Consider the following 16,737-nt stretch of genomic DNA (forward strand, 5'->3'; position numbering starts at 1 on the left):
AGTAACCAAAGCTAGGACCCAGTGAGGAAACTTGGTCCCACCACATACGAAGAGCAGAGATTTTACCACAGGCAGCAGCATCATCTGCATACCACACCTGAGTGACAGGTGCAGTGAGTTTCTGAATTAAAGGTACAGTGGCTAGAGCATAAAATGGCATTGCAAGCGGGTCACCTTGAGTTGTCCCTTCCTCAGAGTAGAGAACATCACCATCAACAAAGAGGCAAGCAGGGTGTCGGTAAGTATTTATTAGAATGGTGGAAAATGATGGACAGAGATGCTGGATGTTGTACAAAGCCACGGCTCTGTTAAGAGAGTTGAAAGCATTAGTAGCATCAATTAGTAGCATGCCCTCAGTATCATCATCATTAAAAGCTTCCCTCATAGCATGAACAGCAGCTTCCCCTCCTGATGGTTGTCCTGCACACAGTTGCAAAGAGCCAGCAGCAAACTGAACATCTTCATCAATCACACACAAAATAGCTTTAGCAATAATACGTCTAACTGTTTCACCAATGCCAATAGGTCGGACACCTGGTTTCTTGTCTAAAGCTATCAGCCGACAAGCCATCAGGGGGGAAATCATTACAGGATCAACAAACATGGTACACAAACGACGGGGTAATAAAGCAATGGAAGAACGCAGTTCATCCGAAGCAGAGCGGAAGGAGGAACATAGTCTTCGCCAACCGTGAGCATCAATTCCAGAAGGTCCAGCAGCACCTGAAGTTCGCAGGGCAGCAGCTTTTATAGCTGGACCATCCAATGCATCAAAGATAACAGGATGCACAGGATTTGTAGTAACACTGTCAGGTAGTAAAGCTTCATAATGTAATGGGGCAGCAGCAGGATGTTTTGACTTGAGAATATCATATACTTTAACAGATCCAGGTATGGTATCATCTAAACGCAGAACTCCTCCTCTCCCGGGTTCAGAGGCTAACAGCTGCATAGCAGCTGCAGTCGTACCTGAGAACATCAACTTAGCAAAGGACTGTGATAATGAATTATTACTAGAAGCACGATTGTTGTCCAATGATTTTAAGACGATTTTGAATGATACAGTATTAGGTAGCTTAATACTCATTTGTAAACCGTCATTTAGTGTTTTGTATGGTATGGTGATAAATAACTGCCGGAATGAAATACTGTCTCTGGTTCTTTTCATTACAGGTGCCAAAACAGAAGACTCTTTTGCATTCAGAAGGATGATGCTTTTATTATCAAGTCCACAAAGGCAATAGAAGCAAAAGGAAGTGACACAGAGCCTGTTTGCTAGTACAGCTGGTGTTTTGCTGCTGAAAACAGCTCAAGTTTCACACAGTTTTGATTTTAAGTTGCCAAGCCAGTTATACCACATTGTGAGGGCAATGCTCTTTGTTATGCTGCCGGCTATGTTTGTAGACATCTACGTAAGAAAATTAGAATGTGAGAGAGAACGTACATGAAGCACTGCTCAAAGAAATAGTCCAACTATGCATACCAATTTGTGGATTTTCATATGCAAGCTTCTGGGTTGAAATCAACCAAAACAATTAAGCAACCAGCACTAAAAAGCTTACATAGAGACTTGTACGATAGCATGTATAATGTAAGAAAAATACGAAACATCTACGTATATGTAATTGTTCACAATGCTATTATTACTTTGTGATTACAGCAATACATTGATATAAACTTGGTGCAAAATAAAAATTGAGTCTAGTAACTATATTCACACAAGGGAATGTTTCTGCAGGAGCAGCTCCAGTACAGTTTGTCTTCTAATGCTAGTCATGTATCACAATGTTTCAGAATTTCTGTTTTGCATATAATTTACATCCGCAAAAAGTGTTCCTTAATGTTCCATCATCTTAACTTCAAATATAGAAAATTAGTTTTTGGATTGTATCAATCCAAAATTCACCCTGTAGGAAACAAAGTATATGCATAATTGCATATATACACATTATACAATATCTTAAGGGATGACAGGTATATCACTTCACTCTGCAGTACAACCTTTCTAAGACTTGATATCAGGTGCAGTGTCAGTGTAGGAAGACATCGGTATAGACGACAGCAGCAGACACCTTCAATATATTGACACACCTCTCAGTGGGATGGACACTGGAAATCCCTTGTGTTTAGGCTGAAAGTGCTTTTACTACTAAGTCTAAGCTTTCTATGATCTCTCCTGTCATTTGTAGAGTGGAAATAATAATCATTGTAAAATAAGTAGTTGTAGCTAAATTGAAATACTTGCATGTGCTTCAAAGAATCGAATATTTCACTACAACAGCACAGGAAAATAGCTTTTAAAGGCACTCTCATTTGTTTGTATATATAATTATATGAATTACTAGAAATATGTCAGAAAGTAAGCCTGTAAACCCCAAACTGTAGTACTACAAAAATGCTTACTTCACAGTTCATGTTGCCATTTCATCACAGAACGACGGAGCTAAAGGTTTTGTCTTACATGAGTGGATCTGCTAATGTCTTAGCTTTCAATCAGTTTCATTTTACATGGAAAAAGAATGCTTCTATCGTGCTCACAGAGCCCCGAACCTCGAGGGTGCGATCAAATTGTCATTTTTGCACAAAATGCATTCTACAAGATTTGCTCTCGAAATTTAGATGATCTTACACCAGTAAAACAACAGTATAACACTTACCATAATAAGAAATCCTTTTCATGTCTGCTTCTAGAAGGCTTACTTGCCATTACTCTTCGTTCTTCTTTAGCCAGATAAATCCATACTGATCAAAGAAAAGGTTTTAATTATTGCAACGCTGACAGCTCGCTCTTTTTGAATTGAATTGTCTCCAGTTTCCAATCCCGGGTAAGATATATATGTGACTGGGCCTGCAAAAACAGGACATGTGGGCACATGATTTTTGCCTACTTTTTCAAACATCCTTGACTCATAACTTTTCATACTATTATTCTATGGCAATGAACTTTTAGCCCTTAGCATGCATCTATTTGGCTTTATGATGCAAGTTACAGAATGCAAATATTCTGTTTCAATACTGAGATATGACTTGTAGTGTGATAGGGTATACGTAGTTTGTGTCCTAATGCCCTGTTTTCGCAGGCCCAGTCACATATTATCTATGCACTGATTAAAACATTAAACTCGTGTAACTGAAATTCTCCGTGATATCTCTAGGATATGTCCATTCATCTAACCTAACGTAACCAGAACGTTCTAGCTGCTGACCCATAATCAAAAATTTTAGGTATGCATATACAATAAATCCAGTGGCTGCACTCGCATTGGCTTGGGTGATTGATCACTCTGTACAGGCTATCAGCCTGATAAGTGTTACATATCATTAAACCAAGTACTGGTAACATACTACTATTTATTATCTAACTACTACCTATATACTTATTACTAGCTACGTACTTAACATAACCAATGTCAAAGTCAGGAAATTTGTCCTCAGCAGTTAGCGAATACTGGCAGAGTATCATTTTCACATTATACCTCCACAAAGTCACAGACAGTTGCTGGAGAAGTTGGCGCCTAGCAAACTTTCGAGGTAAACCATTTCTAACAGTTGTTCTGTCAGCTATACATCCTAAAATTGATAGGGCATATGGTGACCAAACACCGAAGGTCTCACATACACGAGGGATAAAATCTCCTCCGATACCATTCACAAAGTCCTGATATTGAGTGTCCTTAGCTATTTCACCAACAGACGCAGCCACTGTTAAAGAATGCACTTTTAAGTATATGTGTTTATACATATATGCATGAAGTGTGACATTTTATAGGAACACATATTTAGTGTTTGTAGAAATCTTTATTTCATTGGTGTAATTATACGCACTTGTGATTGTTTTTATAGGTTTTCATGCATTAGGTAATTTATATTGTAAGTCTTCTGGCGTAAAGTATTAGTCTTTTTGTATTGTTCTATTGTTACTGTACCCAGTGCGTTAGTTGTGTATTCTATTGATTAAACTGTTGTTGCTAGTGTTGTTGTCAGTGTATAAACTCTAACAGGTTATAGGCCCAGGCTCTCCAGTCTCTGTGTAAGAAACTATTGAACTTGTGCTGTATACTTGTGATTGTTTTGAAGTATCATGGCAGAACTAAAATCTGTGTCAATTGTTCCATTGAATGGGGTAAACTATCCCACATGGAAAGTGTAATGTAGAATGGCACTCATGAAGGACAGCCTATGGGGCATTGTTAATGGAACAGAAACTCCTCCAGAAGAAGATGATGCTGAAAAGTATGCCAAGTTTGTGGCAAGAAGGGACTGTGCTCTAGCACTGATTGTTTTGACACTTGAACCTTCTTTGCTATATCTTATTGGGGAGACAGAAGATCCAGTTGTTGTATGGAAGAAATTGTCTGATCAGTTTCAGAAGAAGACTTGGGCCAATAAACTGGAACTTCGACACAAACTATATGTACTCTGCCTAAAGGAGGGAGGAAGGGAATATCAAAGCTATTACTGAGGTGTTTGATGCCCTAGCTGTTGTTGGTGATCCTGTGTCTGAAGAAGATCGTGTAGTGCACTTACTTGCAAACTTACCTGATTCCTTTGACATGTTGGTCACTGCTTTAGAGACAAATGAAACAGTACCTAAGATGGAAACTGCCACAGAGCGCCTACTACATGAAGAGCACAAACTGAAAGAGAAAAGAGAAAAGGAAGATGGGCGTACCAAGGCATTGGTATCTCAGACTCAGTTTAATCAAAAGCCATTCGATTATCATTACTGTGGAAAGCCAGGACATTTCAAGCGTAACTGTCATAAACTAACCCTTGACAAGGAGAAGAAAGGAAGGCTTAATGCCAAGAAAGAAGAGAAACACAAAGCAAACAAAGTAACTTTGAAGCAAGGAAGTAGTGAAAATGATGCACTGGTACTCATGCTCTGTTAACTTCTTCAGAGTCCAAAAACAATTGGATTGTTGATTCAGGAGCCACTTGCCATATGTGCAATGATCAACAGTTATTTAAACAATTTATTAGTTTGAAGAAGCCACAAGAAGTGACTTTAGGTGATGGACACACTCTGGAAGCTGTTGGTCAGGGAATTGTCACACTAGAATCAAGACTACCAAGTGGAAAAATTAAAAGGTGCAACTTAAATAATGTTTTGTGTGTACCTAAGCTTGCTTATAATTTGTTAGGTGTTACCAAAGCGTCAGAAGCTGGTAAAACAGTTTGTTTTAACAAGAATGTTTGTACAATATTAAACAAAAAGGGAAAGGCATTAGCTATAGCTACGAAGTTGGGTAGCCTCTACTATTTAAATTGTAAGCAAAGTCAAAACCAGCTAATGAATGTAAGCATTGACAAAAGGGAGAATAAAGAAACTCTTTGGCATCACTGTTATGGGCACCTTGGAGAAAACGGTCTAAGGAAATTGGCTAAAAAGGGGCTTGTTGATAGTTTTGATTATGATGCGTCAAAGGAGATAAATTTTTGTGAAACCTGCATTGGTGGTCAGCATCATAAAAGTCCAATGCCTACCTCAAGTGGCACTCATTCAAAGGAGTTGCTTGGCTTGGTGCACAGTGACGTTTGTGGAAAACTTAGCACAAAATAAATTGGCAGTGCTGAATATTTTCTTACCTTTATTGACAACAAAACACGTTATGTTTGGGTGTATACCTTAAATCACAAAGCTGAAGTATTTGATCGTTTTGTCGAATGGAAGGCCTTGGTTGAGAAACAGAGTGGGCAAGAATTGAAAGTGCATTGCACAGATAACGGTGGAGAATATACCTCGAACAAATTTGAGGAGTTTCTGAAAACAGAGGGAGTACTTCATGAACACACGGTACCCAAAACACCTGAACAAAATGGTGATGCAGAGAGGCTTAATAGAACTCTTGTAGAAACGATTCACTCAATGCTTATCGATTCCAAACTTCCTCACAAATTCTGGGGTGAAGCGCTATCTATAGCAGCTTATCTGAGAAATTTGAGCCCAACTAAAGTGCTTGAAGGACTGACACCTTATGAAGCTTGGACAAATAAAAAACCAAGGGTGAAACATTTGCAAGTTTTTGGCTGTGGTGCATTTGCACATATTCCGAAAGACGAGAGGAAGAAACTTGATTCCAAAGCAAGAAAATGTATTTTTCTTGGGTATGGTCAAGGAACCAAAGGCTATCGGTTTATGATACAAATTGCCTCAAAGTGTTTTATAGCCGTGATGTAAAGGTTTGTGAAAATGAGCGAGTACTTGAACCAGAAACAAAATTAATAGTGAAACTGGTTATCACTTTGTTGTAGACTTCTCAGAGTGTGAGGTACCTAGCCAGGGGCAACCAACTTGCCAGTCAGTTGCTGAACCTTTCCTTAGAAGGTCAGAACGAGAAAGACGACCTCCAGATTTTTATGGAGAGAGAGCAAATGCATGTACTCGAAATGGAAAGGAACCCACTACTCTTCAGGAAACTTTATCCAGCCCTGATAGCTCACGCTGGATGGAAGCTATGGATGCTGAAATGAACTCATTGGACCATAACAAAGTGTGGAACCTAGTTGAGCTATCCAAAGGCAGAAAAGCTGTAGGAAGCAAATGGGTGTACAAGATCAAAACTGGTGCAGATGGAATGATCAAGTGATACAAAGCGAGATTAGTTGCCAATGGGTTTTCACAAAAATATGGCACTGATTATGATAAGACATTTTGTCCAGTTGTTCAGCTTGAATCAGTCCATGTTTTGATAGCATTAGCTATCCAGTGTGGTCTTAAGCTATATCAAGTTGATGTAACCACAGCTTTCTTGAATGGCGAGCTTGAGGAGGAGGTCTACATGAAGCAACCAGAAGGTTTTGCTGCTAATGGCAAAGAGCATCTTCTTTGTAAACTTAAGAAGAACATTTATGACCTTAAACAGTCTCCTCATTGCTGGAAGTGGCCTTACATTACCAGCTTAAGCAAATGGGCTTCCGTCAATCCGAGAGTGATCCTTGCATATATGCAGATGCAGGAGGAGATATGTTCTTTATTGGTGTTTATGTTGATTAAATCATCCTTGTTGAAAAGGATGAAAAGAGAATATAAAAAATAAACTATGCTCTTCCGCAGAAGTTTGATTTTAAGGACATGTGAAAATTACACCATTTCCTGGGAATAAAAATCCTCCAAGATGAGAGCTCTGAAAGAATTTGGATTGGGCAACCAGCTTACATTAGTAAGATTCTCCAAACGTTTGGCATGCAAGATTGCAAGCCAGTTAGCACACCTGTTGATCCTGGGGCAAAGCTTACAAAATCTTCCAACAGTGAAGATTGCCTAGATCAACAACGTTATCAATCTGCAATTGGAGATTTGCTTTACCTATCGGTAAGCACTAGGCCAGATATCACTTACACTGTTAGTACTTTGGCTAAAATCCTCAGTCACATGGTATACGTAGAGCCAAGCACATAGACATCAAATCCGTGAACAAGTAAACAAGAGTACTGTAACTCTAAAATATTGTGCTACAGAAGAGACGACTGCTGATATTTTTACAAAAGCACTTAGTCATGAACGGTTCTGTAAATTACATGAAATGATGGGAGTTAAACAAATACCAGAACATTATTCTTAAAAGTGAGGAGGAGTGTTAAAGAATGCACTTTTAAGTATATGTGTTTATAAAAATATGCATGAAGTGTGACATTTTATAGGAACACATATTTAGTGTTTGTAGAAATATTTATTTCACTGGTGTAATTATATGTACTTGTGGTTGTTTTTATAGGTTTTCATGCATTAAGTAATTTATATTGTAAATCTTCTGATGCAAAGTATTAATTTAACTGTTCTTTTTGTATTGTTCTATTGTTACTGTACCCAGTGCGTTAGTAGTGTATTCTATTGATTAAACTGTTGTTGTAAATTTTGTTGTCAGTGTATAAACTCTAACAACCACCCCAGCCTGAGAAGAAGCAGAAGATATGACAGCCAACTGAGTGATACTCCTGACGGAGAGATCAAAATAGGCAGAACAACCAAGATGGAAATCAGGGTGGTATATGTCACCAGGACGAGATTGGTCAGATGAAATGCCTTGCTCCCTAAGAACAGTGATCTTTGAGCAAGGCATGGTGCACAATAGACACTAAAGCATTATGATACTGGATCCTCAAGGGGCCATGAGAGGACCCCAGCAGATGATCACTAAACTGGTCAATTACAGATAGACAAGTACAAAGAGGTTAGGAAGGGAACAAAGGAATGCCAAGCCACAAGCGTAAAGCTATAGTGAAATCGTGAGGAGGAATAGCTAGACCCAAAGCAGGCTGTGGCAGTGCTTTAAGCCAACCACTGCTGGTGCCAGAAGAATTTGATAAAGTACGCAGACGTGCTTGATCACGAATAGTAGAACTGATTATAAGCTGTTTGAAATGTGAATCATCTAAAACAGCTTGAAGGTCATTTTGAGAGGAGTTATGCAACAGTCGGGAATATATACATATCAGGCAAAACCCTTATGCCCGTGTTACAACTACTACATGTACCATGAAACCACCTAACTTCAAAGCCAAATTCCAAGATACATATCTTATAAACCCTGGCTGGCCATGGTACATTTAAGTTAAACCATGGCTGGCTATGGTACATTTAAAATAAACTATGGCTGGCTTGATACACTTAAATGTACCATGGCCTTGATATATCTGATGAGGTAACGTTGTTTGTTTTTATAAGAATCCTGGCAGTATTTGATTGTGGGAGTTTATTATTACTCACGTGATGAAAACCATGAACCCGATTTTGCATTCTACAGCACTCATACGAAGGTGATTCGACACCCTTACCAGTTACCACCCTATGAGTTGACAAACGGAAGTTTAAGGTGAGAACTAGTGTCATGGTTAATTTACAATTGCGTGTCCGCGTGTTTGATTACGTACCGCGCCCACTTTTCGTATATCACGAGGTAACCACTCTACAGCGAAGCTTACCCCTCTGGATGTTTGTAAACAGTGGTTAAACGATGTAGCAACTTTGAAACACTTGTTAAATCACAAAATTGAGTGTTTCCGTGATATTCATAGGATTTTCCCGTTTATGTTAACAAACGTAACTGCAACGTTACTTGTGCTGACCCATAATCGAATTTTACAAGACTCTCTATATATCCAGCTGGTTGCCTCGTATTGGCTTGGGTGATTACTGATTAGTCGCCCACCACAGTAGGCTATTAGCCTACATGGTACATATCAGTTGTATCACGTGCCCTTGTGATTTGCCTGATATGTTCACCCAAAGCTTGGGTGAACATATAATAGTTGTATCATGTACCCGAGTGAACATGATACCATGTTCACTCGGGTACATGATACAACTATTACATACATACATACATACATACATACATACATGCATACATACAGTTGTAACACGGACATGAGGGCATACAAATTAGGCAAAGCCCGAATATGTAACACTTATTAGGCTGATAGCCTGTATAAGGCGATCAATCACCCAAGCCAATACGAGTGCAGCCACTGGATGTATTATGTATGCATACCTAAAATTTTGATTATGGGTCAGCAGCTAGTATGTCCTGGTTACGTTCGGTTATGATACACAGACATAGCCTAGAGATATCACGGAGAATTTCCGTTATGCGAGTTTAATGTTTTAATCAGTGTTATTGAATCGTTTATGGAAAAACTACGCAGTTCACTAAAGGCCTAGACAGGTAAGCTTGCTTGTAGAGTGGTTACTCCATACAGAGTGGTAGCTTCGTAATGGGGGCGTGTCCTTATTAAAAAATGTGTGGAAACAATTGATGAATAAGCTATAGCACTAGTTTTCACCTTAGCCCAATGTTTTTCAACTCATAGGATGACGAGGATAACAAAACGCTCTCTGTCTGAGTGGATTTCATAGCAAAATCCAAGTCATGCATCCTAATCAAGTGAGTGTTGATCGATCCCACAATCAATTTCAACATCAATGTCTATGTAATCACTGCCCAGATGTAGACCAGCTACATTTTGTATGTAGCCCGGCTACCTGGGCTACATACGAAATGTAGCCCAGGCGGCTCCTTTGATCTGAGGTGTGAAAGTGTTACATGTATGTATGTATGTATGTATGTATGTATGTATGTATGTATGTATGTATGTATGTATGTATGTATGTATGTATGTATGTATGTACGTACGTACGTACGTACGTACGTATGTATGTATGTAGGTATGTATGTATGTATGTACGTATGAATGTATGTATGTATGTATGTATGTATGTATGCATGTATGTATGTATGTATGTATGTATGTATGTATGCATGCATGCATGCATGTATGTATGTATGTATGTATCCCATCCAAAAACAGCTTATAGCTGTAAAAAAAGTGCGCGTCCAAGTAAAGCAGAGTTAACTGCGACAAAAAGTAATGATATCATAATGCGGCCATGTGCGAGGTGTGCAAGTGGCAAAATTAATATTAGCTAATCAGATAATACAATGTTATTGTTAAAGTGTTAATGAGAACTATGTGATGCTGCTAGTTTTTAAGTGTGTGAGCATCTTCATAAATGCCACATAAATTTAATTCTCAATAAAGCAATGTGTATAGATTCTCTGATAGTAATAAATAGTTTGAGTTTGGCCACCTTTCCTTTGTTCGTAGCATTGCTGTATACAGGAAAGGCGGCCAAACTCAAACTATTTATTACTATCAGAGAATCTATATATACACATTGCTTTATTGAGAATTAAATTTATGTGGCATTTATGAAGATGCTCACACACTTAAAAACTAGCAGCATCACATAGTTCTCATTAACACTTTAACAATAACATTGCTTTCTCTGATTAGCTAATATTAATTTTACAACTTGCACACCTCGCACATGGCCGCATTATGATATCATTACTTTTTGTAGCAGTTAACCCTGCTTTACTTGGACGCGCACTTTTTTTACAGCTATAAGCTGTTTTTGGATGGGATTTCAATACTTTTTGTTAGAATAAGCAATGCACTGTTGATAACAGTAGGTGAGTTTCCATGGTTTTGACAGAAACCCCAGATTACAGTGACAGAATATTAAAGTGTGTAATTTTAGTGGCCAGGGCCGCCCACATTGGGGGTAACTGGGGTATTTTGCCCCCTACCACAGCCCGAAAGGGGCCACTTGAATACCTGTTTAAAGAAAGATCGATATACTCTAATAGAGCAGTCAGGATCTACACCCTTCCTTGCCCCTGGGCCCCTCTTTAACTCTTTCCCCTGGGCCCTCTAATGTCTCTGGACGGCCCTGTTAGTGGCATGCAACTGCAGTCAACTAACACCCATTTTAACTAGTAAACCCTTAACAACACTTTGCCTTTCATCTTGTACTGCATTGAAATGATCAAAATACTCTATTAGAGCAGTCACAAAACAGCTGTAACACAGCAATCAATATTTAGCATAGTTACAACTTCTGCTTAGCATCGGATTGTATAGTTTAAATTACTAGCTACTTACAGACTTTACAATATAAAAATATGGCACTTGTAGAAATGTGACTGTTCTATTAGAGTATCTCGATCTACTTCAAGCATTGACTAATTCAAGTGAAGAAGCTACGCCCCTGCCAAGAGATCTTGTGAAATGAAATGAGAATAGTAAAGAAAAGGCAAGTATGTACAGAGACAATAGAGGGGCGCATAATTATGTCCTGTTGTAAATAAACGCATTTAAAATTTATATTACTACTAAATAAACGCACCAGAATAGGCTTGTGTGGCTGTTGTCTCCAAGGTTGCCTCATTACTTGTCTTTTCGTGTTGAAGGGATTTAGTCGCAATTGGTGAGTTTAACTATACATGTATTTGTGTTGTAAAACTTAATTGTAAAAAGGCGATTAGCACATATCATGATAAACATGTATTTGTCACAGTAGAGTCTCTCACGAAGTCACGATTATTACGAGACATTGGACCAGGGTAAAAAATTTACTGCTATATTTAGAGGTTGTAGTGTTTGTATATCCTAGTATCTTAATAAATAATCCCCCATGATCACTAATCACTAATAGTACAGTGAAAACTGGTCATTATTCAGGCCATAGGGACAAAATTTTCTAACCTTGCCTTTTATAGAGGTGGCTGCATTATGCGGCCTTAAAAAAAGGTAAGAAGCATGCTGTTCTAACTGGCTATAGAGATGGATTTAGTGTATGACAGTGTATGAGACAGTGAGTGCTGGCAGCAAGGGGGCAGCCAATCTGTTAGAGCACCAAAAGCACTGCTTCAGACATAGGCAGTTGACTGTCAGCCCCAAGTGTAAAAAGTTTCACTATTGGTCCTTATAAGCTCCTGAGGAAGAAAGTGATGAAGTCATTATCCATAGGATATATTTTTCAGAGTATCCATTTCAGTTCTACAATATAGTAGCCAAGCATAAGATGAACATAACACAGCATTCCAGTAGTTTAGTGGTGACCACAACACTGCCTGAGTTAAACTGTGGTGAGATTTGAGACTACCAGAAGCCCTGGAATGTCTTCAACACATAAAATACCAAATATCTAATGCCTGGCTTTCATCCACAGTGGACCTGTCTTGGTGGCCACTTGTACAGAAGGGAAACAGCTGCCACACAGTTTTGCGAGCGAAACAGCTAGTTGCCACACCCCTTAATTATTAATTTGTAAAATCTTTAGCAAAATTGTGTGTGTGAGCAAGTGCGATGTGGCAGTGCCGTGTATATGGTTGCTGCCTAGCAGTGACACATCACGAGTATCGAAGTCACAATGCGTTACTGTATCATCCATCTAAATACAATCACTGAATGTGTCATTTTGTGTAGAGAGCAATCTTCCACAAGAAGTGACCTGCAAGTTTCAGTGTATATTAATATTGTTCACAATATTGTGAACTATATGTACAGTGAAACCTCACTTAGTAGCCACCTCTTTAATAAGACCACCTCATTATATTGGCCACCTCTAGTAGGTCCCAAATATAGCTAAGCATTACTTATGACCTCATTAATAAGGCCACCTTGTTATTCAGGCCAAATTTTTTGGTCCCACAGCTGGCCATATTAATGAGGTTTCATTGTACTTATGTGAATTTTTATTTTTCATAACTTTTCTTCAGGTTTACTGATGGGCACTATGAAGCATTGTTTACTGGTACGTGTATAATGTGGTGACTTGAAATGCTAAAACAGTACGTAGCATGTCTTGTATGTACATGTAATGTGTTGTAATGTGTCCACACATCCACACATCTTAGAAATAAATATAATTGTATTCTCTATAAATAGTCAGTTCCATTGTGCCACTGGGTCATAAGTTGGTTGAGTATGGATCATCCAGGGCACTTGAGTCACATTTTGTCCTGGCCAAGTGGATCTCATCCACTGACAGAATATACAGGATCAGATCAAGTGGATAAATTACGGTGGAACTTGTTTATTGCCACCTTCACTCATTCAGCAGGTAACAGTGTATAAATTCTCAATTGGAATTGGCTTTTCAAGAGTGGTTGTCTTTCTATACTAGTGGCCATTAAGATAGGTTGTACTGATAGAGTGTACATACTAGAGATGCAACAATATCCTCCACTTAGTGTCGTTTGATAGTGATGCAATGGAGACTATGTATTATTGCATTTAAATACTAAACTATTATATTGCAACTCTAGCACGTATTTATAACAGGAATGTTTGTTAACTGTTTAGACATACTGGAGCCACACCCACTCATCTGGATTCTACAAATGGAGTCATACCAACTTGTTGTCATCATACTTACTCGTTACTCCCATTGTGTTTGGATGAATATACATGCCGTCATGTGAGACTTGCTACCATGGCGGGCCACTGGAAAACATTTGCATAGCAGTTATATTACAGTCATTATTGTACAATTCTTACATTATTGTTGTGAAAAGTGTTTGGTATTCATGTGTCTCCTCTGTATGTTATAATTACATGTGTAATTTTGTGTGGGGGTGCTATAAAATGCAATAATGCATGGTGACAATTGTATTAGGCGATTTTGCACACTTCCTTTTAAGCTAGCTACATGTGCTAATTACTCACAGCTTGTGTCAACAACTGGTAACCGCAGTTGTACTCTTGTGTCATTCTTTAAGCCGTGCCCTTAGAGGACAAATTATGTGGGGGCGACTAATTTCAAAATGAAGGATGGTATGCAGCACCATAGATTATATCTATGGACTATAATCTATGGCAGCACACTTCTTGGTGGCTATATGTACTGATTAACTACATAGAGCGCCAGTTCATCAATACCCAGTGACCGCAGTTGTGCTCTGCGTCATTCTTTAAAATCCGAGTAAAATTCTTAGAGAGCAAATGATGTGGGGGCAACTAAATTCAAATTTCAAACTAGCCATTCTCGAAAACAAATGTTTCAATCTGAACGAAACTTTCAGAACAGTTTAAAGACACATTGCCCTACATGCCAAGCGAGTATTGCGGAAAACAACAATCTGGGATTTGTATTTAGCCTCTAGGTCGACTGAGGACGACTGAAACTTCGTTTGGTGCTGAAATCACGACTGTAGGGTAATCATGTATGGTGAAATCGATGATGTGAATCTTGAGGTGATTGAGTGAATACTGAAGCGATAACAGGGCGATCAATGTTCGGAATGCACAAAGGAACGCAAGGCATACACCTGCGGTTGCATCTAACCGCATGCAATAAAAAAAAAAGAAACTTCCCCTTTGATGTCGGCAACCTCGATCACAAAACAATCGGCATGGATTTGCTTCACTGCTTGTGTGGTAGTTACTAGTGACACGATGAGTTCAACTCCAGAGTTTCAGAGGGATAGCGTAAGTGACGGGTGGATTACAGGAAGGCCGAATTTGACAACGTTCGTTCTTGTAAAATCCTCACGTAGTGGTCGCGTCATTTATTGTCTGCGGCGCGCGTTTCTGCTTTACTGGCCGCGCGACTCACTACCGTCAGTCTTGATGTATGTATGTATGTATGTACATGTATGTATGTATGTATGTATGTATGTATGTATGTATGTGTGTATGTATGTATGTATGTATGTATGTATGTATGTATGTATGTATGTATGTATGTATGTATGTATGTATGTACATACGTATAATAGGCAAAAAGACAAACCTACATTCACCCCATTAGTGTTATACAAAAGTATCTAAATATTAATTGTGGGTTTAAAGTGTGAGATTTTTACTTACCTAAAAGACAAAGAATATCCAAACTGAGACTCACTGACACGGATTAAGAAAGAGCCATTAGGTTTATCCACTAATCTTTGTTCTGCTTGTCTTCTTGTGATGATACCATGAAACCAAATTTGTACTTGTCCTGTGCTTGTCTTCACAGCGTCACTTTGTGTAGCCTTGAACCAACGGACTGAACTAAACATTGACAAAACTTACAACTACACATGCTAACATGAACTTGATACTCACGCTTGTTTAGTTCCTTCTTTGCCAAACTTGTTGAAGCGACCTTTAAAAGCAACAAACACATCACCATTTTCATCAGCGTTGGGACCATGTTCATCACCCTAAGTCACCAGTACATAACAAACAGTCTACACATTCCACACACACTCACAGAGCTCTCTTCAGTTGTAACCTCTTTGGGAGGTGTATGTAAATCTGTCTCTGTAATAAAATGGTGTGTAACACTCACACAATTCAGTCACAAAAAAGCAATACAACAAGCACACTAAATTTCATGGAACCTCTTACGTTTTTCTGTCATGTCGGCTGCCTTGTGGACCGCTTCAAGCAGTTGTATCAGCCTGTCAACATGCCAGTATTTAAGGAAGATCTTGCTCTTTCCTATCTGATACCCCTCCAGCTTGGTAGTCATCAATATCTTGCGACAGTTGGCAGCTGTACTGGCCATTGTGACCTGAGCAGCCAAGTACTTGTAACGCTCCACAAACTCCTCAAATGTAAGCCGAATAGCATATCCTTCTTTTCGTATGCGAGTCGTCTCAAGCATTCCAGTGCAACTAAGTTGTGTTGTTACATACTTGTCATCAAATTTGTTAGGCACCTATCAACACAACACAGGTATTGTAACTTCAGTGTCAGTTACATTCCACACACATAAACTACAAACACAACAACACAGCCCATAGGAGAGCTGGTGATTATCATCAATACTAAACCATTAAGCAAACACACCTATAACCCTATAGAAGATGGATGAAGCCAGTAAAATATCTAACATCACACCCATTGGTCTGAACGGACAAGCCAATAACTGACATGTAACTGGCCACAACTGTGGCTATTATTTACAAACACAAGGAAAAATTAGGTCTCAAGCATTCCAGTGCAACTAAGTTGTGTTGTTACATACTTGTCATCAAATTTGTTAGGCACCTATCAACACAACACAGGTATTGTAACTTCAGTGTCAGTTACATTCCACACACATAAACTACAAACACAACAACACAGCCCATAGGAGAGCTGGTGATTATCATCAATACTAAACCATTAAGCAAACACACCTATAACCCTATAGAAGATGGATGAAGCCAGTAAAATATCTAACATCACACCCATTGGTCTGAACGGACAAGCCAATAACTGACATGTAACTGGCCACAACTGTGGCTATTATTTACAAACACAAGGAAAAATTAGGAATTTTAAGCTTAATTAGGGATAATAGACATAAAAAGTAGTAAAACAAGGAAGGTCTCCTACACCTGCAGATAATTATACTAGTGGACATTTAATCCCTAATTCAGTCATGGGTATAGGCTGAAGTAGGAATTAAATGTTCAC

At 38.8% G+C, this 16,737-nt stretch overlaps 1 protein-coding gene and 1 long non-coding RNA gene across 2 annotated transcripts in view; one reads left to right on the forward strand and one right to left on the reverse strand.

Moving 5' to 3' along the window:
* The window catches only part of LOC136265006 (myosin-IIIb-like), a 120,443-nt gene that overhangs the window by 33,000 nt on the left and 70,706 nt on the right, over positions 1-16,737 (reverse strand). Inside the window, exons 17-20 of the mRNA XM_066059767.1 lie at positions 15,682-15,994; positions 15,545-15,594; positions 15,397-15,494; positions 15,160-15,342 (exon numbers count right to left, since the gene is read on the reverse strand). Of these exons, the coding sequence (XP_065915839.1) occupies positions 15,160-15,342; positions 15,397-15,494; positions 15,545-15,594; positions 15,682-15,994 (644 nt within the window). The remainder of the gene's footprint in view (positions 1-15,159; positions 15,343-15,396; positions 15,495-15,544; positions 15,595-15,681; positions 15,995-16,737) is intronic.
* LOC136265010 (uncharacterized) lies at positions 11,380-13,884 on the forward strand. Its single transcript, XR_010705346.1, has 3 exons — positions 11,380-11,773; positions 13,068-13,139; positions 13,654-13,884. It is a non-coding gene; the product is annotated as an uncharacterized lncRNA (long non-coding RNA).

The sequence above is a fragment of the Dysidea avara genome, chromosome 8, assembly GCF_963678975.1.
Source record: "Dysidea avara chromosome 8, odDysAvar1.4, whole genome shotgun sequence".
In the NCBI taxonomy this organism is placed as follows: Eukaryota; Metazoa; Porifera; class Demospongiae; order Dictyoceratida; family Dysideidae; genus Dysidea; species Dysidea avara.